Source organism: Periophthalmus magnuspinnatus, chromosome 21, assembly GCF_009829125.3.
Source record: "Periophthalmus magnuspinnatus isolate fPerMag1 chromosome 21, fPerMag1.2.pri, whole genome shotgun sequence".
Taxonomy (NCBI): Eukaryota; Metazoa; Chordata; class Actinopteri; order Gobiiformes; family Gobiidae; genus Periophthalmus; species Periophthalmus magnuspinnatus.
In genome coordinates, this window is record NC_047146.1 from 3,686,351 (window position 1) to 3,711,670 (window position 25,320).

Sequence of the window (25,320 nt, forward strand, 5' to 3'; positions counted from 1 at the left end):
GCAAAGGTTTCAGCTTGGAATAAACCGGAACTAAACCGAGACCAACACTAAACCAGGACTAAACCGGAAAGACGTGAAATGAAAAATAACTGAAAGTAACAAGAGGAGCTCAGACCGAACTGGGTGCGGCCATCTTGTTTTCAGCCTTGTTACCTTCTTTCTGTATTTGACCCTCAGGACTGTTTTTGTTCTTGTTTCATAACAGTTTTCCTAAGCGTGTTTCTCACCTGTGACCCAGAGCATGACTTTATATGTTTCATACCTGTTACCTCTGTGAGCATTGCCTCAAATGTTTCATATCTGTTAGCGTGTTTAGCGTGTTTCTCACCTGTTACTCTGAGCATGGCCTCACATGTTTCATATCTGTTAGCGTGTTTAGCGTGTTTCTCACCTGTTACTCTGAGCGTGGCCTCACATGTTTCATAGTTGTTAGCGTGTTTAGCGTGTTTCTCACCTGTTACTCTGAGCGTGGCCTCACATGTTTCATAGTTGTTAGCGTGTTTAGCGTGTTTCTCACCTGTTACTCTGAGCATGGCCTCACATGTTTCATAGTTGTTAGCGTGTTTAGCGTGTTTCTCACCTGTTACTCTGAGCATGGCCTCACATGTTTCATAGATGTTAGCGTGTTTAGCGTGTTTCTCACCTGTTACTCTGAGCATGGCCTCACATGTTTCATAGTTGTTAGCGTGTTTAGCGTGTTTCTCACCTGTTACTCTGAGCATGGCCTCACATGTTTCATAGTTGTTAGCGTGTTTAGCGTGTTTCTCACCTGTTACTCTGAGCATGGCCTCACATGTTTCATAGTTGTTAGCGTGTTTAGCGTGTTTCTCACCTGTTACTCTGAGCATGGCCTCACATGTTTCATAGTTGTTAGCGTGTTTAGCGTGTTTCTCACCTGTTACTCTGAGCTTGGCCTCACATGTTTCATAGATGTTAGCGTGTTTCTCACCTGTTACTCTGAGCGTGGCCTCACATGTTTCATAGTTGTTAGCGTGTTTAGCGTGTTTCTCACCTGTTACTCTGAGCTTGGCCTCACATGTTTCATAGATGTTAGCGTGTTTAGCATGTTTAGCGTGTTTCTCACCTGTTACTCTGAGCATGGCCTCACATGTTTCATAGTTGTTAGCGTGTTTAGCGTGTTTCTCACCTGTTACTCTGAGCATGGCCTCACATGTTTCACAGTTGTTAGCGTGTTTAGCGTGTTTCTCACCTGTTACTCTGAGCATGGCCTCACATGTTTCATAGTTGTTAGCGTGTTTAGCGTGTTTCTCACCTGTTACTCTGAGCATGGCCTCACATGTTTCATAGTTGTTAGCGTGTTTCTCACCTGTTACTCTGAGCATGGCCTCACATGTTTCATAGTTGTTAGCGTGTTTCTCACCTGTACTCTGAGCGTGGCCTCACATGTTTCATAGTTGTTAGCGTGTTTAGCGTGTTTCTCACCTGTTACTCTGAGCATGGTCTCACATGTTTCATAGTTGTTAGCGTGTTTAGCGTGTTTCTCACCTGTTACTCTGAGCATGGCCTCACATGTTTCATAGTTGTTAGCGTGTTTAGCGTGTTTCTCACCTGTTACTCTGAGCATGGCCTCACATGTTTCATAGTTGTTAGCGTGTTTCTCACCTGTTACTCTGAGCATGGTCTCACATGTTTCATAGATGTTAGCGTGTTTAGCGTGTTTCTCACCTGTTACTCTGAGCATGGCCTCACACTGCTTGGTGCCGTACTCGTTGATGATTTTGCAGGTGTAAACTCCGGTGTCAGATTTCTGAGCAGATTTGATGATCATCTCAAACATGTCGTCTTCTCTCTCTCTGACCACGTGACGAGGGCCAGACTTCACCGTCACTCTGTCCCTCAGCCTGGAGCACAAAAAACAACCTTCAAAATGTGTTGTCATGTGTTATGATTTCAGATGGAGCACAAGGCCTGACGTCACCCACAGCGTTTAGCTCCAGTCAAATGAAGCTCATCGGTGCTAGCAGTTATAGCGGCTAATTCGGAGCCAAGATGCATATTTGGAATTCCGACCGCAAGTATCATAGCAACCAAAGAGCCAATCAGAAGCGAGGCTACTGAAGGTACTGCCCCTTCCAGCCTGCAACATTGGGTTAGCAAGGAGCGGGCACTTAGCAAAGCTGTCAATCAAACCTGTTGCTAACGCTAGCGGGAGTGACTTTGGGGAAAGAAGGCGCCTGATTTGTCTGTTATTAATGTTCATATGTTGATTTACAGGCACAATAGTGAAATAAAAACCCCAGGATCATGTAGAGGGTTAATACGAACAAATAAGACCATGGTGCACAGCGGCTAGCGGGTTAGCGGGTTAGCTACGTCCATTTATATATACAGTTTATGGTCAGGACAAAACTCCACTCTGGTACATGAGCACTTATAATCTCATCACTGTGAATAATTAGGACGATCTGAAGGCATAAGATGAGTGAGGAGTAACTTTGGACGACTGCAAACCGTTTAAAATGAGCACGTTCTGTTTTTCTGGAGTAAAAATCAAGTACAGAGTCTTTAGTTTTCAGTGTATTCATTAAAACTAATACCATAAACTATTATTAAAACTCGACATCATCAAATTCTCTCCCCTACGTTCAGTGGGAAGTTCAGTGAATAAAATGTAAGTAAATAAATAAATAAACAAACATATAAAGGGACGGGTTCGGAGCGGAGGACTTTCCCAGTTTCCATGGCGACCGGAGTCTCCTGTCGTCATAGAAACAGAGGAGAGTCTCCACACACAGGGCTCTCCTCTGCGGCATCTCTACGCCGAGCTTAAAGTGGTGTCCCAAAGTACAGTTCAAATCGACCGAATAGCGCGCGAATGGCTTTGAGAGAGGATTTAGCACAGTTGCCATGGCAATTGACAATTCAAAATGTGATATTACAGTTTTAAGATAGTAGTGAATGTGCTGCAGAAGTGGGGTTTGGACTCTTGTTTTGTATTAGTAAAAGGTTCACTGTGTAACTTTTCTGGTGTGGGGTCTGTCACCTCCTTGTCACCACGGTTTTTGTTTTGCCAGGAATGTTCCACAGTATGGCATTACAGGTGTATAGCTAAATAAAAATACCTTGAAAAACACGAATTCCTGCATGCAGTGCGGGGGCTTTGGACTGTTTAAAGCTGCACTGTGTAACTTTTCTCACCAGTAGAGCATGGGTTTGGGCTGCCCGCTGATCCGCACAGACATGGACACCTCCTGCCCCTCCACCACCGTCTGATCGCTCACCGTCGCCTAGGAAACAAGGAACAATAACTTTAAAATATGGATCAAGTAAAACAAAAACTAAATATTATCCTGGAAGACATTTCTGTGGCTTTGTTGAAAAGTAGTGGAGTCCTAAACTAGAACTAAACCAGGACTAAACCAGGACTAAACTGAGTCTATAAGAGTACTAAATCAGGACTAAATAAGGATTAACCCAGGACTAACCCAGGTCTAAACCAGGCCTAACCCAGGACTAAAACCAGGACTAAACCAGGATTAACCAAAATCTAAAGCAGGACTCAAGTCTGACCCACAACTAATCCAGGTCTAAACCAAGACTAAACCAAGACAAAACCAGGTCTAAACCAGGTCTAAAGCAAGACTAAACCAAACCATGGCCAAACTAGGACTAAACCATCTCTAAACTACGACTAAATCAAGTCTAAACCAGGTCTAAACCAGGTCTAAACCAGGTCTAAACCAGGACTAACCCAGGTCTAAACCAGGTCTAAACCAGGTCTAAACCAGGACTAACCCAGGTCTAAACCAGGTCTAAACCAGGTCTAAACCAGGTCTAAACCAGGACTAACCCAGGTCTAACCCAGGTCTAAACTAGGTCTAAACCAGGACTAACCCAGGTCTAAACCAGGTCTAAACCAGGTCTAAACCAGGTCTAAACCAGGACTAACCCAGGTCTAAACCAGGTCTAAACCAGGACTAAACCAGGTCTAAACCAGGTCTAAACCAGGTCTAAACCACGTCTAAACCAGGACTAACCCAGGTCTAAACCAGGTCTAAACCAGGTCTAAACCAGGTCTAAACCAGGACTAACCCAGGTCTAAACCAGGACTAAACCAGGACTAACCCAGGTCTAACCCAGGTCTAAACCAGGTCTAAACCAGGACTAAACCAGGTCTAAACCAGGTCTAAACCAGGTCTAAACCAGGTCTAAACCAGGTCTAAACCAGGACTAACCCAGGTCTAAACCAGGTCTAAACCAGGTCTAAACCAGGTCTAAACCAGGTCTAAACCAGGACTAACCCAGGTCTAAACCAGGTCTAAACCAGGTCTAAACCAGGACTAACCCAGGTCTAAACCAGGTCTAAACCAGGTCTAAACCAGGTCTAAACCAGGACTAACCCAGGTCTAACCCAGGTCTAAACTAGGTCTAAACCAGGACTAACCCAGGTCTAAACCAGGTCTAAACCAGGTCTAAACCAGGTCTAAACCAGGACTAACCCAGGTCTAAACCAGGTCTAAACCAGGACTAAACCAGGTCTAAACCAGGTCTAAACCAGGTCTAAACCAGGTCTAAACCAGGACTAACCCAGGTCTAAACCAGGTCTAAACCAGGTCTAAACCAGGTCTAAACCAGGACTAACCCAGGTCTAAACCAGGACTAAACCAGGACTAACCCAGGTCTAAACCAGGTCTAAACCAGGTCTAAACCAGGACTAAACCAGGTCTAAACCAGGTCTAAACCAGGTCTAAACCAGGTCTAAACCAGGTCTAAACCAGGACTAACCCAGGTCTAAACCAGGTCTAAACCAGGTCTAAACCAGGTCTAAACCAGGACTAACCCAGGTCTAAACCAGGACTAAACCAGGTCTAAACCAGGTCTAAACCAGGACTAACCCAGGTCTAAACCAGGTCTAAACCAGGTCTAAACCAGGACTAACCCAGGTCTAAACCAGGTCTAAACCAGGTCTAAACCAGGTCTAAACCAGGACTAACCCAGGTCTAAACCAGGACTAAACCAGGTCTAAACCAGGTCTAAACCAGGACTAACCCAGGTCTAAACCAGGTCTAAACCAGGTCTAAACCAGGTCTAAACCAGGACTAACCCAGGTCTAAACCAGGTCTAAACCAGGTCTAAACCAGGTCTAAACCAGGACTAACCCAGGTCTAAACCAGGACTAAACCAGGTCTAAACCAGGTCTAAACCAGGACTAACCCAGGTCTAAACCAGGTCTAAACCAGGTCTAAACCAGGTCTAAACCAGGACTAACCCAGGTCTAAACCAGGTCTAAACCAGGACTAACCCAGGACTAACCCAGGTCTAAACCAGGTCTCACCACAAAAGCAGGAGGCTGTCTGAAGCGGGGGTCCAGTCTCCCGGTCGCTGGCTCTGGGTTCTCCTCGAGGGGGCTGAGGTACTCTTCGTCTGAGGTGATGGGACTGCTCATGTCCAGAGGGAGCCCCAGATTTGACCGAGGAACTGGGACATTCTCTGAAAATGTGACAATAAAGCGTCAGATGCCCTCCCCGTGTGCCTCGGTCAGTTGCTCACGGAAACGGGACGTATCAAATGAAACGGATCCTCAAGAGGGAATGTCGTTTAAACCGTGACAGTCGTGACGAACGGGATTTGACGACGGAAATGCTCAGAACAGCCTGGAGATGATTTACGGAAAACTGCAGGATTTCTACCTTTGACGTAACAATTTGGGGAAATTCAAACCAAGGTTCAGAGAAGACGACTCCATAAAAAGGATTAATAAAGTGAAATACAACTCCATGTAGTTTTTCAATAAGAAATAACATTATTACATTTTTAAAAGACAAATCAGCCTCGTTTTATCACATGAACAAAAGGAAAACTCCAGATGAACGTTTATAAAAGCAGGACAAACTCCGGCATAAACAGGAGCGTTTAAACCCTCAGATAATGACGGTGAACTGTGTCTAAACAAAAGCCTCTCATTGTTCCTGTGAAGATGCTCCCGCCTCCAACTCATGTTGCTATGGAAACTATAACGTTTATATTTAAAGCACAAGAATAAAAGTGAGCCACAGAACAATACGAGAATATACCAGAGAGAAGAGGGAATTTACAGATTAGAATGAGAACAGGACTAAAGCAAGACTAAAGCAAGACTAAAGCAGGACTAAAGCAAGACTAAAGCAGGACTAAACCAAGACTAAACCAAGACTAAACCAGGACTAAACAAAGACTAAACAAAGACTAAACAAAGACTAATGCAGGACGAAACCAGGACTAAAGCAGGACTAAAGCAGGACTAAACCAGGACTAAACCAAGACTAAAGCAGGACTAAACCAAGACTAAACCAGGACTAAAGCAGGACTAAACAAAGACTAAAGCAGGACTAAACCAAGACTAATGCAGGACTAAACCAGGACTAAAGCAGGTCTAAACCAGGACTAAACTAAGACTAAACCAAGACTAAAGCAAGACTAAAGCAGGACTAAACCAAGACTAAAGCAGGACTAAAGCAGGACTAAACCAAGACTAAAGCAGGACTAAACCAAGACTAAACAAAGACTAAACCAGGACTAAAGCAGGACTAAACCAAGACTAAACCAAGACTAAAGCAGGACTAAACCAAGACTAAACAAAGACTAAACCAGGACTAAAGCAGGACTAAACCAAGACTAAACCAAGACTAAAGCAGGACTAAACCAAGACTAAACAAAGACTAAACCAGGACTAAAGCAGGACTAAACCAAGACTAAACAAAGACTAAAGCAGGACTAAACCAAGACTAAACAAAGACTAAACCAGGACTAAACCAAGACTAAACCAAGACTAAAGCAGGACTAAACCAAGACTAAATCGAGACTAAACCAGGACAAAACCAGAAATTTAGCTCCAGTGCTAACTCCAGCATATTTATGTGGAAATGTTTTTGTAGACGCATTGATTAATATGTACTGTCCTAATTCATAAAAAAAAAATAAAAAATAAAAAATCAGGATTAACTTAATAAACTCTGTTCAAACTAAGGTGCAGTCTCAGACTAACCAGTTCTAAACCAGGACTAAACCAATACTGAACCAGGACTAAACCAGGACTAAACAAAGACTAAACCAGTTCTAAACCAGGACTAAACCAATACTGAACCAAGACTAAACCAGGACTAAACCAGGACTCACCTTTGACAGTGAGAGTAGCCGAGCTGGAGGCGGTCCCGACCTGGTTGCTCGCGGTTACACAGTAGACTCCGGCGTTGGACGTCCTCACAGATCTGATCCATAAACTGTGCCTCTCTCCCTCCACCTTCACGGTGTAGTTCAGACTGAGACCAGAGACCGGACCGGAGTCTTTGGTCCACGACACTGAACGAAAATCACATCATTTTAACTTTATACACGAAAATACAATCAAATAAACTCGTTTTCTTTGGCGTTTGTGTTTGATATTCATTTATTCATTTATTCATTTATTCATTATTTCTTACAATATTTTTGATTACGATACAATGTATATATTAATCATCAAAATGACTTTAAAGCAACAGTACGTAACTTTCTGCACGATTCTATGGAAACAGAAAGTTAAAATCAGTTTACATAGAGACAGATATGTTTAATGCCATACTGTGGGATATTATTCACAGGTGTCAGCTTCCTCTTAACCGCAACACTGTGAGGACTTTCTTCCATTCAGAGTAATAATAATAATAATGTAATAATATTTAGTTTTAAATTGTTAATCGCTATGGCAACTGTCCTGTTTGTTTTTTTGTTTAGTTTTTTTTTATCATTCTGAAACCCATGGATAGCCAAAGAAGCAACATTAAGAGTCGGGTTTGTGGTGCTGCAAGCCTCCTCGCAATGTTTCAGTAAAATAAAAATATAAAAAGTAAATTTAGTACACACTTTGACTTTTTTGTATACTGCATTTTCTGGAGTATAAGTCAAACTGGAGTATAAGTCAAACTGGAGTATAAGTCAAACTGAAGTATAAGTTGTACTGAAGTATAAGTCGCACTGGAGTATAAGTTGTACTGAAGTATAAGTCGCAGTGGAGTATAAGTTGCACTGGAGTATAAGTCGCTCTGGAGTATAAGTCGCACTGGAGTATAAGTCGCTCTGGAGTATAAGTCGCACTGGAGTATAAGTTGCACTGGAGTATAAGTCGCTCTGGAGTATAAGTTGTACTGAAGTATAAGTCGCTCTGGAGTATAAGTCAAACTGGAGTATAAGTTGTACTGAAGTATAAGTCGCACTGGAGTATAAGTTGTACTGAAGTATAAGTCGCTCTGGAGTATAAGTTGTACTGAAGTATAAGTCGCTCTGGAGTATAAGTTGTACTGAAGTATAAGTCGCACTGGAGTATAAGTTGTACTGAAGTATAAGTCGCAGTGGAGTATAAGTTGCACTGGAGTATAAGTCGCTCTGGAGTATAAGTCGCACTGGAGTATAAGTCGCACTGGAGTATAAGTTGTACTGAAGTATAAGTCGCTCTGGAGTATAAGTCAAACTGGAGTATAAGTTGTACTGAAGTATAAGTCGCACTGGAGTATAAGTTGTACTGAAGTATAAGTCGCACTGGAGTATAAGTTGTACTGAAGTATAAGTCGCAGTGGAGTATAAGTTGCACTGGAGTATAAGTCGCTCTGGAGTATAAGTCGCACTGGAGTATAAGTCGCTCTGGAGTATAAGTCGCACTGGAGTATAAGTTGCACTGGAGTATAAGTCGCTCTGGAGTATAAGTTGTACTGAAGTATAAGTCGCTCTGGAGTATAAGTCAAACTGGAGTATAAGTTGTACTGAAGTATAAGTCGCACTGGAGTATAAGTTGTACTGAAGTATAAGTCGCAGTGGAGTATAAGTTGCACTGAAGTATAAGTCGCTCTGGAGTATAAGTCGCACGAGCCAAAAAATGCATAATAATGAAGAATAAAACATATCTTTCACATATAAATGGTGAAATCTGAGTATAAGTCGCACCCCTGGCCAAACTATAAAAGAAAGTGCGACATATAGTCCGGTAAATAGTGTGTATATATAAATGTTTGCTCGTATGTAGACCCTGAAAGGAACCGTGTCCAGCCGGGAGGGAAGAAAGCAGCGTGTTTTACCCCGTTTATAAAAACAGCGCTCTCCACTCACAGGAGGCGCTGCTGTAAGACGGGGAATATTTCTTCTATATACTGTGTTCTTTTGTTACTGTAAAGGCCCGCGTGTTACCTTCAGGTGTGGGTGTGCCGGCGATGATGCATTTAAGGACCACGTCAGCTCCGGTAAAAGCCACGGCGTCCTGCAGGGGGAACTCAAAGACGGGGGCCTCCATGGGGTCTTCACCGGCCGAGACGTACGAGTCGTCTGAAGAGTCTAAACGGAAGAGACGTGAGATAAGAGTGAAGAATCTGAGAGAAACGCACAAACGCCAAACAAACGCAACCAAATATGTTTCACTGCAATAAACAGTGATTGAACAAGTACTACACTGTGTTATTTAAGTAAAAGTACAGACACCAGAGCAAAAAATACCAACAAGTATAAAAGTAAAAGTATCTACCGTATTTTCCAGAGTATAAGTCGCACTTTTTTACAGACTTATACCCAGATGCAATTTATATGTGAAATAAATGTTGTTTTTTGTTCATTATTATGCATTTTCTGGCTGGTGCGACTTATACTTTGGAAAATACGGAAAATACTTAAGTAAAAGTATTTCTCGCTGATAAAGATTTGCGCTGAATTTTGTTCAATAGAAACAATAAAATCTATAGTTGTTTTTTTTATTTGTATGTTTTTGTTTTGCTCAAACTATGTACATGTTAAAAATAAACCCTCAGCCTTTTCAGCAGCTCTCAAACTATAATAAAAGTACTTTTACTTCTCAGTCCTATTCAAAAATGTAGTGGAGTAGAAAGTACAGATACTGCTCTCAAATGTGGTGAAGTAAAAGTAAAAAGTATCCACTGTAGAATGTACTTTAAAACTAAAATTTGGACTTATATTCAGTACTTTACTATGTTCCATGACTTGCTATAAATAAATAAATAAATAAATAAAAATATAATAAAAATAAATACATTAAAATAAAATAATTAATAAAATAAATTAAAATTAAATAAAATAAAAATAAAAAAAATCTGCAGGCTATGTGGAGTTTGAGATACTAGTAAAAAGTACTAACCTAAAAGTATAAAGCGAACAGTAGCTCAGTTGGTAGAGTGTTTGCTCTCGACATAAACATCGGTTCAATCATTGGTTGAGCGGTCAGATCCACTGGTCCATAGGTTGGTGGTGCAATTCTAGCTCACACAGATGAATGCTGTCGTTGTGTCCTTGGGCAAGACACTTAACCCTCGCCCTCAGTGTCTGCGTACACTGGTGTGTGAATGTGTGTGTGAATGGGTGAGTGGTTCCTTGTTGTAAAGCGCTTTGAGCACCTTGAAGGTGGAAAAGTGCTATAGAAAAATGTCACCATTTACCATTAAAATAAAGATTATATTTGGACATAGGAGAGTAGGATACGCGCACAAAACTACACCAAACACACGAGTTAAACTTAAAACAGAAAAGTGAAGAGAGCTAAATAAATGTAAATATGTAGAGAGGAGACTGAACAGAGCAGTGCAGACAAGCAACACTCCACTCCATCCACATGTCTGTCGACTTAAATTAAAGCTGCACTATGTAACTTTGCTGTTACAGGGTCCATCATCTACTTGTCTCCATGGAGATGTTATTGCTTTGCCTGGAAAGTTCGACATTAATGCATTTAATTTAACCATAAAGCAATTTCATAACCTTCTCACCTTGTTCTGGAGACATGGGCCTTATTTTCTTCTTCCTGCTCTTTGGCGCCCCCTCTCTGCCGCCGGTGGTCTGCGGCGGCGCCCTCTCCTCCACCTCCATCCTCTCCTCGTCCTCCTCCTGCACCACGATCCTCGGCACGCTCCTCCCCTCCGCCCTCTCCTCCGCGCACACTCGCGGCGGCTTGGGAGGAGCCAGCACATTAGACTCCGCCCCCCTCCTCTGCACCAGGGGGCTCTCCGGCCGCAGCTCCACCTTCCGTAGCGCCACCTCGATCGGCGTTTTCCTGCCCGTCACGTCCTCCTTCTCGTGGTTGGACTCCGGGAAGCGCGTCACCCTCTGCACCAGCGGGCTCGGCGGTCTCTTCTCCACTTTCCGATAGGATTCGAGTTGGTGCACGAGCGGCGAGGACGATCTTTGGACGATTTCGGTGACCGGGCTGACTCTGCTGAGCTCACGTAGGGGGCGCTGTCCGGGTAAATCCGCCAACTGCATGGACTCGGGCGGACCGGGGACTTCGCCCAAACGACTTCCTATAATATTAGCGCTGATCTGCGGTTTTTGTTCGTGTAATTCTCTCTCTTTTTGCTCTTTGGCCCACTGAGCGCGTTCACGTTCTTGAAGCTTCTGCAGGACTTGCGGAGGTATCGGTTCGATTTTGCGAAAAGGCTGGCGTTGTTTCGCTTTTAACGTCAGCTGTTCAGTCGAAAAAGACTTCTTCATGTGCGGTTTTCCAACTAATTTCTTGATCCGCTGCAGCTCTTCTGTAAATTTATTCTCGATATCTTGGACTTTTTGCGAGTAGCGCGGTTTATCTTCGAGGGACGCCGCTCGTTGTCTAAACATGGACCTCCTCTCCGCTGCGTCTTCTTTTAAAGCTTCGCGCAAATCCTCTCGCGAACTCTCTCGGGAGATCCCCAAACGACTCCCGCCATCGTCCGAGTCCACCGAACCCGCGCGATTAAAACCCGCCCACGATCTTCCCGAAACCGATCCTTCTGGAATATCCAAGCTTCTTCGGCGTTCCTCCAGCCCGCGGACTTTCTCGAACACTTTGGAGCTAGCTCGGGTTAGCTTCGGCGACGGTCGAGGCGTAAACTCCTTCCTCGAATAATCGCTCAAAGGCGTCTGCGGTCTGGTGTCCTGGGCGTTAGCGGTCGTTTGCGTGGCAGATTTGGGATGTCGGACTTTCTCTTCGAACTCTCCGGGCACCGTGTCCTGGTAGTCCGTTGTCGGGGGGATGTTTTTCTTGCGGGATCCGATTGGCGTGGTGGAGCCGGAGCGGGAGGGCATCGGGGACGAGGAAAGGCGTTTGGAGAGGCGAGGAGAGGGAGGGGGCAGAACCTGAGGAGGCGAGTCCCTGAGACGAACAAGGACAGAAATCAGGAGAATCTACAGAACAGCAGCGAATCAGACAGAGTTCTGTTTAATGCTCTGGTGTTTTCAAAGCACATCTCCAAAAATCAAATTCACAAACGTTTCTCTGATCATTTATGAGGATGTAAACGTTTGACCCATCCTTTAGCGTCATTGTCTCTGGGTTAAACCTGCATTTGACCCATCCTTCAGTATCTCTCGGTTAAATCTGCCCTGACTCATCCTTTAGTGTCTTTGATTAAACCTGCATTTGTTCCGATCCTTTAGTGTTTTTTGGTTAAACCTACATTTGACCCATCCTTTAGCGTCGGTGTTCATTATGTCGATCGTGATCTACCAGTCAATCGCGAAGGCATTTTGTGTAGATCACGTCCATCCATCCAGTCACATGACTAATATACAGGACAGTCAGATTACACCTGACTCTAGGTCACATCAGGGGCGCTGCATAAACAAGCGCGAGTTAGTTTAACCCTATAGCGTCGGATCCTATCGTCGCCGATAGTGTGCGGTTGCGGACTTTTCCAGCAGTGTAACTCTGCAACCAGCCGTGCTCTCATGTAAACTCAAACGGCGTCTCAAAGCGGAGACATGGGGCTATCTAAATATTTTACCGTCATTACATTAATCTGCCTCTGTTGTCCTGAAGGCGACGAATGAGAGCCCGGGGCTGCGGGGATTTTCCCAGACATTTATTCAATGTGTAAAAGAAAAAATACGGATGGATGTGTAAAATAGAAGTAGATCTGTGAAAAAATGCAGTAAATTCTGATACTTCCTTTAACATGATTTTTATGGCTAAAAAAAAGACAAAACCGTAATCCACATGATTAGCTCTGTTATCACTTTTGAACGAAAAATGCAGTTTTACTCCTGTCTGTCAGAAGCTTCTGCCTGAACTCTGCATCCCTCACTGATTCTATTCAGTGTCAGAGCAGTAATCATCATTCAAGTAATTATGAACATGTAAGAAGTTCAGTTGTGTTGTGCAGTATTATCTCATGTACATGAAAATGCACTGTACATGTAAGAATTCATAAAACATTTACAAATAAATATATGTTTAACATTTTTGTATTAGGTGGTGGATCTTTCAGACACGATCATTTTAAAAGAAGCTCACACACTGAAAAAGTCTGAGCACCTCTGATTTAGCGTCTTTGATTAAACCTGCATTTGACCCATTCTTTAGTGTCTCTGATTAACCTGCATTTGACCCATTCTTTAGTGTCTCTGATTAACCTGCATTTGACCCATTCTTTAGTGTCTCTGATTAACCTGCATTTGACCCATTATTTAGTGTCTCTGATTAACCTGCATTTGACCCATCCTTCAGTGTCTCTGGTGTAAACTTGTCAGGGTCAGATCTTGAGCTACTTTTGGTCAGGACTACCTTAACTTAACTGGAGGATGTGACCCGTCCTTCAGTGTCTCTGGAGGTTTTGACCCATTGTGCGTGTTTTGGGTTCACCCAGACACAGGTAGAACACGCAAACGTCACCCAAAAAGTCACACGAGCTGAACCATCGACCTTCTTGATGTGAAGTGAAGGTGCTAGTCGCAGCGTGGGTCCATTTTATCACTATGTAACAGCGATATAAGGATATGGGAGGGCATCTGACTGATTTTACCTGGTTGTCTGAGAGTAGTCTTCATGTCTTGATGTGTCTGCAGTTGTGTCCATCACTGACAAAGACACAAGCATGAAATTAGGTTGAAATAAATGTTTTCAAATCCGCCTAAAGATCAAAATAGTTGAAATAAGAGCATGAAATCTGTTAAATCGTGTTCTCTCAGCTGGGGTCAGGGGTCAGAGGTCAGGGGTCAAAGCTGGGCGTGTGAGGATGTGTGACGTGTGTGGGCTGGGGTCAGTTACCAGAGTCAGGCCGCTCTTCCTCCTCTTCTCCCTCCTCTTCCTCAGACTCAGATTCTGAAACACAAATAATAAACATCTTAATCCAAAATATCTTGTTTTTTTGTGTGTTTTTTGTCGACTTTAATGTGAAACACTTTGGTCCACTGAAGTTTTAAATGTGATATATAAATAAAATTGAATTGAGTGAATCCACTTTACATTAAAAAAACAAAAAAACAAAAATCCTCTCCAGCAGGGGGCGCAGTAGCAGAATCATTGACCTGTTTTCTATTATATTTCTGCTAAACACAATGAAGGCTCGTAAACCTGGATACTGCAGAAAACAAGACCTTTAATGCAACGACTTTTATCTCTTTAAAGTGAATATGACAAGTTTTTTATTGTTTTAGAAAAGTAGTAAAATTCAGGAAGTAGTTAAACCATAAAACAGAATGATTGATGACACAGTGTTTGCTCCAGCGCGTTAGACAGGAGAGTTAGCGTTAGCATTAGCCACATCAGACACTTTGAAACACCAGGGCTGTTTGTTTAGATTATGAACGCAGCAGGAGTCGATACAAACACATTTTTATGTTGTTGTTTTTTTAAATTTATTTTTATTTTACTTCATCAAGCCCCAAAAATCAGACTTAAATGAGTTCAGTCTAGAAAATGGAGCTGGGCGCGAGAAATCGTCATAGCAAATGTAAACGTATTATTTATTATTTATCATTTATCATCATCATTAGTAGTTGTAGTAGTATTTTTATTTTATTTTATTATTATTATTATTATTATTATTATTATTGTTATTATATTACTATTTATAATTATTTATCATTAGTAGTAGTAGTAGTATTTTTTATTATTACTATTTATTTTTATCATCATCATTAGTATTATTTTTATTATTTTATTATTATGATTATTTTATTATTAATTACCATTAGTAGTAGTAGTAGTATTTTTTATTATTACTATTATCATTACTATTATTTATATGTATTATTATTTTTATTTATTTATTCTTATTTATTTATTTTTTTCATTTCTACAGGGAGACCCCACTGACCCTACAGTACTTTTTTTATGGCCCCCCTGATAAATACAGAACAAAACAAACAAAAACAAACAAACATAAGTCCATTTTTCACATTCACACAGGAGCAGGTGTGAGTAGAAACTTTCATCACCACATTATTAAAACAATCGTGTCACTAGAGTTTCCAGTTTTCGCTTGTCCATGAAATATCTTCCATTTTTGTGACGTAAAAACGGCTGAAATCCCATCCCTCATCTCCGCTGTGGTTCGCTCAGTCCTTAAACTTAAACAAGCGCCGTGTGGCTGAGCTGTCAAAGGTCAAAGGTCGTGTTTTCATCTCGCTGCTGCGCTCAAACCGATGGGATCAAAGGGTTCGATCGGCGGTGAGTCTGAGCGCGTCACTCCCGGATGCTTTTATACGTCTTTATATTTAAACCACTGAGTCAGAGCGGTGGTTTGTGGAGTCTTCACCTGCTCCTTCTGCTCCTTACGTAAAGCTGTGGGCAGAGGACGACGACGCAGCGCCAACAAAAACCCGCCGCCTCTGCTCTCGACCGAACATCAAACTACGAGCTGCACGGTTTAAATCTGCAGGTAAAAGGATCAAGCCTGAGAAAGAGACGAAAAGACCAGTCCCTGCGTGTGTTTTTTATGTTTATCTTCTGAATTTTGATAGAAAAGTGCACAGAAATGAAAGTGTTCTTCAGGTGAAACGATGCGACAGTGAGAAAACTCAGCTCTTAAAGCACACTGCGGAACTTTATGCATAAAATATAAAACTGCAGAGCTGATAAGACCCTCCGTTTAAATGCTGTTTTTTGAGAAATGGCGACGTGAGGTTTTATAAAACGTCAAATTCATCTGAACTTCTTGAAAAATATTAAGAACAGCAGGAGTTTTAAAAAAAGTCACTATAATCACATTGTTACGACCGAGTTCACCTGAGGACAAGAAACGGAAAAACAAGATGGAAAAATGGTAAAGTCAGAAGTAACGACCGGCTGAGAGTCACAGAGACTGGACTTTTTTAAAGATAAAGACATTTTTATTTAGAAAAGCTCATGTTTTTAGCATTTAGCTTTGGTTTAAAGGTGTTTGTAGCATTCTGAGATTCTATGGAATAAAGAGTGTTATAAATAAAATGTATTATTATTATTATTATTATTATTATTATTATTATTATTATTATTATTATTATTATTATTATTATTGCTATTATTATTATTATTATTATTATTATTGCTATTATTATTATTATTATTGCTATTATTATTATTATTATTATTATTGCTATTATTATTATTATTATTATTATTATTATTGCTATTATTATTATTATTATTATTGCTATTATTATTATTATTATTATTATTATTATTATTATTATTATTATTATTATTATTGCTGTCTCAGTTTATGGACACGCCTCAGGTGAAAGAACCTCAGAACCTCCACATGTGACTCTCTGAGCTGTAGAGGCTGCACTAGCTCTGAGTCATGATTGTTCTGCAGGTGCTGAGGTTTACGTAGAGAACAACCAGATCAGAGAGAGACACTTTAGACTTAAAACAACTGGATTTTCACTTTTTTCTTTCTAAGTGGACAATCTTGAACCAAAACATCAAATTTTCACATAAATACAAACTTAAACATGGACAATATTCTGCAATTTTCTTGTGAATAACATCAAATCTGTTAATGTCTGTTTAACTGTTTTGTATTATTTATATATTTAATTATTTTTTGGTCTGTCCTCCTCTTCCTCACTGTCTTTTTTTGTATATTTATTGATTTATCCCACCCTTATTATCCTTATGTTCACGTGCCTTGTTTATTCTTTGTTCATGTTAAAAAAAACCTTAATAAACAAAAAAAATACAAATAAATAACATAAATAATAATAATAATCGGTCTTGTCCAGTGTTTTTGTATCTGTATTTCAAATATCTTGGACTCACAATTGATCCTAAACTGACTTTTGACTTTCACACTCTGGACATTTCAAAAAAAGATGCAGTAAAACACTTTCTTTTCTGCGTAGGTTAAAAGGACTTCACGTTTCAGCACATCTACTGATTATTCTGTCCATCAGCATCGTCCAACCCGTCCTCCTGTACTGTCCACCGTGTTTTCTTATCGCGCTCACAGTTAAAAAAACGTAATTCTTTCACCAAAATAACCCACCTAGCGGCAAAAATCAAACTCTAAACTCTACTTTACTCTACTGCGCCGGTACTTTACTCTACTGCGCCGGTACTTTACTCTACTGCGCCGGTACTTTACTCTACTGCGCCGGTACTTTACTCCACTGCGCCGGTACTTTACTCTACTGCGCCGGTACTTTACTCTACTGCGCCGGTACTTTACTCTACTGCGCCGGTACTTTACTCTACTGCGCCGGTACTTTACTCTACTGCGCCGGTACTTTACTCTACTGCGCCGGTACTTTACTCCACTGCCTTCAGGTCGACGACACAGGACTCTCAGACGTATAAAGTACGTTTCAAAAATAGTTTCATACCCACAGTCGTTATTAACCTGAACAATATATAAACCACGACTCTCTGATTATTATGACGCACTTTTTTATCCTCCTGAGACTCCAGCTCTTGCGTCGCTTTATTCGTTTCTCTTTGTTATTTGGGCGGACTGGACCTGATGAGTCTAAATACAAAGAATTAACTTTTTACATTATGTAGTTTCTGAGAAAAAATTATGCAAATCAAATGTCCTCATATGTGACATTTTACTCATTTTGATAAAACGTTTGAATAATGATTTGCAAAAACTATTTATTAAGACCCAGAAAACAGCAACATTTGACCTGAATCTAAAAACAAAATGGGAAAACAATAATTTTGCCTCTTGGAACAAAGTGTCTCATGTGAAGAGACAGGAGACAGGAGACAGGAGACAGGAGACAGGAAGAAAAACAAAATAAAATAAAATAAAATATTCTAAACATTCTAAACTGTTAAAAGTGAATATGTATAATATATTTACATTGTTGCTGTTCTTCTTCTAATAATTTGCACTGTGGCCTCGACAAACCAAAAACGTGTTGTCCACATATGAGGACGTCAGGACTAAGGAGGATAATGTCATTTACTCCGGTGTATGTGATGTGTTTGTGTGGTGTTGTGTGTAAATGGCGTTTTTCCCTGTGTGAACGTGACTGTGAATAAAGTAACGAACCAACTAAGAATAAATCAGCGTCACAACAGTAAAAGTTATATCAGATTTGAACACATTTAGGTCACGTTTATCAAATATAAACTCAAACCCTCACACGCGGCTCCGCTAACGCCGTTTCCGCACGGTGTTGTTCGTTTTCCGTGTTGTCGTTCTCTTAAAAATCCGAGTGTGTTTGTGCGGAGAGGGGCTTCCCCCGTCTCTCTCTCTCTCTCTCTCGCTCCATCGACTCTCCTCCTCCGCCTCCTCCTCCTGCTGCTCCTGTTTCCATGACGACCGCTGTTTAGACCGCACAAAATAACCCGCTCTAAAGTTAGAAACGTGCGCCGGCGAAACACAAAGGCGACACACGTGATGAGACGGATCGGATCAGATTGATATTATGATTTAAACTTCACCAGATTGTTACGTCGTATGATAATTTTGTGTTTGATTTCTGTCTCTTGGTGTAGGTAACATTCTGAGGACTGCTTCACCATTCAAAAGATGTGTTTATTTTTATTTTTTTATTGTTAATTGCCATGGTAACAGTCCTTTTCATCGTTCTGAAGTCCATGGACAAACTACACAACAAACTACACAACAAACTACACAACAAACTACACAAACTCGTCATATTTACCTTGATGGTTATGGTCATATTTTTACACTTTTCAAGTCACTCGAAGGAACACACACATTTATACACACAATCATACACACATTTATACACACACTCATACACACCTTTATACACACACTCATACACACATTTATACACACATTTATACACACCTTTAAACACACACTCATACACACCTTTAAACACACACTCATACACACATTTATACACACACTCACACATTTATACACACACTCACACATTTATACACACACTCACACATTTATACACACACTCATACACACATTTATACACACACTCACACATTTATACACACACCCCTACACACATTTATACACACACTCACACATTTATACACACACTCACACCTTTATACACACACTCATACACACCTTTATACACACACTCATACACACATTTATACACACAATCATACACACATTTATACACACACTCATACACACCTTTATACACACACTCATACACACATTTATACACACACTCATACACACATTTATACACACATTTATACACACCTTTAAACACACACTCATACACACCTTTAAACACACACTCATACACACATTTATACACACACTCACACATTTATACACACACTCATACACACATTTATACACACACTCACACATTTATACACACCCCTACACACCCCTACACACATTTATACACACACTCACACATTTATACACACACTCACACCTTTATACACACACTCATACACACCTTTATACACACACTCATACACACATTTATACACACACTCATACACACCCCTATACACACACTCATACACACCCCTATACACACACTCATACACACATTTATACACACACTCATACACACATTTATACACACACACAATAACACATTTATACAAAAATTCATACACATTTACACACAATCGCACACATACACAGACATTTACACACATACATACAAACACACACATACACACAAACACATACACACTCTGGGGGGGAGGTGGGGGGGTTAACTGTCTTGCTCAAGGACACAACAACAACAACAACGACCTTCAGCGTTTGTCCACTGATCTGAACAGACGCAGGAATCACACAGATACTAACCATAAACCATAATCTACACCACAAACTCCACCTGAGAACTCCACCTGAGAACTCCACCTGAGAACTCCACATTAAAAACCTCCACCAGCACAAGTAACTCTACAGTATATCGTCCACAAACAACAAAATCTCCTGTGTTATTCTGCGTAAAAGCTGCTAACCCCGCAGCTTACATCTGTACAATCATGTTCTGAACTGTCCCTGTGTGTCAGATGCCCTCCCCGTGTCTCCATGGGGTCTTACTCTGTGTAAAAAGCTGCTAACCCTGAAGCTTAGGGCTGAACCATTTGGTAAAGTATTGTGATTTAATTTTAATAGCGTGATTCGGGGTCAAAGTTCACATTTTAAACACACGAAGAAGAACTGACTTGTGCAGATCTAAACTACAGGGTCAGCAGCTTTTACGCAGAATAACACAGGAGATTTTGTTAGTCGTACTTCAAAAACTACAGGTGGTCTGCTAGTTATGATTTTGTTTATGATTAATGTTCCAGCCCGAGCGTAAACATGTCCCTGTGTGTCAGATGCCCTCCCGGTGTCTCCATAGAGTCTTACTGTGTGTAAAAGCTGTTAACCCTGTAGCTTAAGTCTCTACAAACATGTTCTGTAATGCCCCTGTGTGTCAGATGCCCTTCCCCGTGCGCCAGATGCCCTCCCTGCCCTCGCAATTGCTCGTCAGAAAAATGACAATTAATAAATATTTCACCAAATCATCCAGACCCACCCGGAGCTGAAATCTAAACCCCAAAACCCTGCACCATCCCCTGGACTCGCCTGGTTCATGTCTGGTCCTCCCTCCAGGACGCGGCTTCAGGGTATTCCCCCAAAACGAGGAGCCTTTCTGGGCATGTCCCGTCCTCACGCCCCCCTCCCGGAGCTCCAGCCCGGATCTAAGCTCGCTCTGAGCACGGACATCGCGGGAGGACAACGGAAAACTCAAGGAAAATGTATAAAAACCGTCCTTAAACGAGGGAGTAAAGACACGTGTGAGCGCCGCAGGTGGGACGGAGAGATGAGAAGAGGAGAGAGAGGAGAGAGATGCTCCTACACTCGCAGAGGAGGAGGAGGAGAGAGCAGAGGCAACGCTATTGGTGGATGTTTTTCTTCCCTCTCCTCCCCCTCCTGCTCTCTGTCTCTCCGCTCTACTCTCCACCCCCTTCTCTCTCTCTCTCTCTCCCTCTCTTTTATCTCAAATCCTCACTCCTCTCTTTGCACACCGCTAGCTCTCTCTCTTCCATCTATTCCTCATTCCTTTCTCTCTCTCCTCTTCTCTTTCCCTCCCCCTCTTTCCTCTTCCCTTCCTCTCTAGCCTCCTCTCTCCCCCTCTTTCCTTTCTCTCTCTCCTCCCCCTCTTTCCTTTCTCTCTCTCCTCCCCCTCTTTCCTTTCTCCTCTCCCTTCTCTCTCTCCTTCTCCCACCTCACTTTACCCACCTCCTCTCTATGCTTTTTCTCTCCCTCTCTTTCTCCTCTCCCTCCCTCTCTTTTCACTCTCTCCCTCCATCTCTTCTCTCTTTCTTTCTCTCTCCTCCACCTCCCCTCCTCCCTCCCTCTTTTCTCTCCATTTTCTCTCTCCCTCTTCTCTCTTTTATCTTTCCCTCACTCTCCTCTCCCTCCTTCCCTCCCTTCTCTCTTTCCACTCTCTCTCTTCCTCTGTCTCTTCTCTCTCCATCCATCTGTCCTCCTCTCCCGCCCTCTCTCCTCTCCCTCTCTTATCTCTTTTCACTCTCTCTCTCCCTCCATCTCTTTCCTCCCTCCCTCCATCTCTTCTCTCGTTCCTCTATCCCTCCCACCCTTCTCTTTTTCCTCACTCTATCTTTCCTTTCTCCCCCCTCTATCCTCCTCTTCTCTTCTCTCTCTCTATTTTCTCTTTTCTCTCCATCCTACTTTCTTCTCTCTTCCTGCCTCTCTTCTCTTGTTTCTCTTTCCCCCTCCCTCCTCCTATCTTCTCCTCTCTCCCCCTCTCTTCTTTACTCTCTCCCTCGCCCTCCCTCCTCCTCTCTTCTTTCCTCTCTTTCTGCTGAATTCTTCACTGTGGTGCTGTTGGTTCCTCTCTCTCCCTCTCTCCTCCTCTCTTCTCTCCTCCTCTCTTCTTCCACTCTCTCTCCCTCTCTCCTCCTCTCCCTCTCTCCTTCTCTCTTCTCTCCTCCTCTCTTCTCTCCTCCTCTCCCTCTCTCCTCCTCTCTTCTTTCTCTCTGGTGTTGTTGGTGTTTGTTTCATTTTGAAGACTCCATCTCAAACACTCTTGTTAATCATTCATTCTCACAGTGAGTGGACTCGCCTCTCCACAGATCTGTAACTTCACCTGGGGTCGTGCCTGCCTGTCTCCATGGAGAAAGATACGTTTAATGCCCTACATGGGAACATTTGAAATAATAAGGCAACAATATCAACATGGAGATGAGCAGGGACCGTCCAGCAAGAAAGTGTCTCTAACAGTTTGAATGAGTCTCTCTCCCTCTCTCTCTCTTTCTCTCTCTCTCTGTTCAGTGACGTGAGGAGTGCCCTCCTCTCTCTCTCCTCCCTCTCTCCTCTCTCTCTCCTCCCTCTCTCTTTCTCTCTCTGTTCAGTGACGTGTGGAGTGCCCCCCTCTCTTCCTCCCTCTCTCTCTCTCCTCCCTCTCTCTCTCTCTCTCTCTCTCTGTTCAGTGACGTGTGGAGTGCCCCCCTCTCTTCCTCCCTCTCTCTCTCTCCTCCCTCTCTCTCTCTCTCTCTCTCTCTGTTCAGTGACGTGTGGAGTGCCCCCCTCTCTTCCTCCCTCTCTCTCTCTCCTCCCTCTCTCTCTCTCTCTCTCTCTCTGTTCAGTGACGTGTGGAGTGCCCCCCTCTCTTCCTCCCTCCCTCTCTCTCTCCTCCCTCTCTCTTTCTCTCTCTGTTCAGTGACGTGTGGAGTGCCTCCCTCTCTCCTCCCCCTCTCTCCTCCCCCTCTCTTTCTCTCTCTCTGTTCAGTGACGTGTGGAGTGCCTCCCTCTCTCCTCCCCCTCTCTCCTCCCCCTCTCTTTCTCTCTCTCTGTTCAGTGACGTGTCGAGTTATTTTTACTGTGGAATTTGTCTGTGTCACATTTTTGGCGTGTGACACTGAACCATCCTCCTGTTTCACTGCTACATCACCACTAATGTTAGCCACATGCTAATGTTAGCCACATGCTAATGTTAGCCACATGCTAAGGTTAGCCACATGTTAATGTTAGCCACATGCTAATGTTAGCCACATGCTACCTAATATTAGCCACATCATGCTAATAAATAAATAAATGAATAAATATCTGCCATAGTGTGTTTGAAACAAACTGGAGAACACTGAAGCAGACTGGACTGAAACACACTGGACTGAAACACTCTGGACTGAAACACACTGGACTGAAACACTCTGGACTGAAACACACTGGACTGAAACACTCTGGACTGAAACACACTGGACTGAAACACTCTGGACAGACAAAGTTCCCAAAAGTATCACTGTGTATCACAGAGTACTTGATCTGTCATGTCCTGTGTGTACTGCACAGGTCAGAGTACTGTGTGTACTGCACAGGTCAGAGTACTGCGTGTACTGCACAGGTCAGAGTACTGTGTGTACTGCACAGGTCAGAGTACTGCGAGTACTGTGTGTACTGCACAGGTCAGAGTACTGTGTGTACTGCACAGGTCAGAGTACTGTGTGTACTGCACAGGTCAGAGTACTGTGTGTACTGCACATGTCAGAGTACTGCGTGTACTGCACAGGTCAGAGTACTGCGAGTACTGCGTGTACTGCACAGGTCAGAGTACTGCGAGTACTGCGTGTACTGCACAGGTCAGAGTACTGCGTGTACTGCACATGTCAGAGTACTGCGTGTACTGCACAGGTCAGAGTACTGCGTGTACTGCACATGTCAGAGTACTGCGAGTACTGCGTGTACTGCACAGGTCAGAGTACCGTGTGTACTGCACAGGTCAGAGTACTGTGTGTACTGCACAGGTCAGAGTACTGCGTGTACTGCACAGGTCAGAGTACCGTGTGTACTGCACAGGTCAGAGTACTGCGTGTACTGCACAGGTCAGAGTACTGCGTGTACTGCACATGTCAGAGTACTGCGAGTACTGCGTGTACTGCACAGGTCAGAGTACCGTGTGTACTGCACAGGTCAGAGTACTGTGTGTACTGCACAGGTCAGAGTACTGCGTATACTGCACATGTCAGAGTACTGCGAGTACTGCGTGTACTGCACATGTCAGAGTACTGCGTATACTGCACATGTCAGAGTACTGCGAGTACTGTGTGTACTGCACATGTCAGAGTACTGCGTGTACTGCACATGTCAGAGTACTGCGTATACTGCACATGTCAGAGTACTGCGAGTACTGTGTGTACTGCACAGGTCAGAGTACTGCGTGTACTGCACATGTCAGAGTACTGCGTGTACTGCACATGTCAGAGTACTGCGTATACTGCACATGTCAGAGTACTGCGAGTACTGTGTGTACTGCACAGGTCAGAGTACTGCGTGTACTGCACATGTCAGAGTACTGCGTGTACTGCACATGTCAGAGTACTGCGTGTACTGCACAGGTCAGAGTACTGCTTGTACTGCACATGTCAGAGTACCGTGTGTACTGCACAGGTCAGAGTACTGCGTGTACTGCACATGTCAGAGTACTGCGTGTACTGCACAGGTCAGAGTACTGCGTGTACTGCACAGGTCAGAGTACTGCGTGTACTGCACATGTCAGAGTACTGCGTGTACTGCACAGGTCAGAGTACCGTGTGTACTGCACATGTCAGAGTACTGTGTGTACTGCACAGGTCAGAGTACTGCGTGTACTGCACAGGTCAGAGTACTGCGTGTACTGCACATGTCAGAGTACTGCGTGTACTGCACAGGTCAGAGTACCGTGTGTACTGCACATGTCAGAGTACTGCGTGTACTGCACATGTCAGAGTACTGCGTGTACTGCACAGGTCAGAGTACCGTGTGTACTGCACATGTCAGAGTACTGTGTGTACTGCACAGGTCAGAGTACTGCGTGTACTGCACATGTCAGAGTACTGCGTGTACTGCACAGGTCAGAGTACCGTGTGTACTGCACATGTCAGAGTACTGCGTGTACTGCACATGTCAGAGTACTGCGTGTACTGCACAGGTCAGAGTACCGTGTGTACTGCACATGTCAGAGTACTGTGTGTACTGCACAGGTCAGAGTACTGCGTGTACTGCACATGTCAGAGTACTGCGTGTACTGCACAGGTCAGAGTACCGTGTGTACTGCACATGTCAGAGTACTGCGTGTACTGCACATGTCAGAGTACTGCGTGTACTGCACAGGTCAGAGTACCGTGTGTACTGCACATGTCAGAGTACTGTGTGTACTGCACAGGTCAGAGTACCGTGTGTACTGCACATGTCAGAGTACTGT

General features: G+C 43.0%; 1 protein-coding gene and 1 non-coding gene across 2 annotated transcripts in view; both read right to left on the reverse strand.

Annotated features, from left to right (window-relative positions):
- Nucleotides 1-25,320, reverse strand: part of spegb (striated muscle enriched protein kinase b) — a 69,613-nt gene that overhangs the window by 33,590 nt on the left and 10,703 nt on the right. Inside the window, exons 3-10 of the mRNA XM_055230568.1 lie at nt 13,988-14,041; nt 13,743-13,797; nt 10,737-12,094; nt 9,157-9,300; nt 7,117-7,299; nt 5,297-5,451; nt 3,160-3,248; nt 1,687-1,862 (exon numbers count right to left, since the gene is read on the reverse strand). Of these exons, the coding sequence (XP_055086543.1) occupies nt 1,687-1,862; nt 3,160-3,248; nt 5,297-5,451; nt 7,117-7,299; nt 9,157-9,300; nt 10,737-12,094; nt 13,743-13,797; nt 13,988-14,041 (2,214 nt within the window). The remainder of the gene's footprint in view (nt 1-1,686; nt 1,863-3,159; nt 3,249-5,296; nt 5,452-7,116; nt 7,300-9,156; nt 9,301-10,736; nt 12,095-13,742; nt 13,798-13,987; nt 14,042-25,320) is intronic.
- Nucleotides 8,977-9,104, reverse strand: LOC117389897 (small nucleolar RNA SNORA49). The gene has a single exon (XR_004542916.1). It is a non-coding gene; the product is annotated as a small nucleolar RNA SNORA49 (small nucleolar RNA).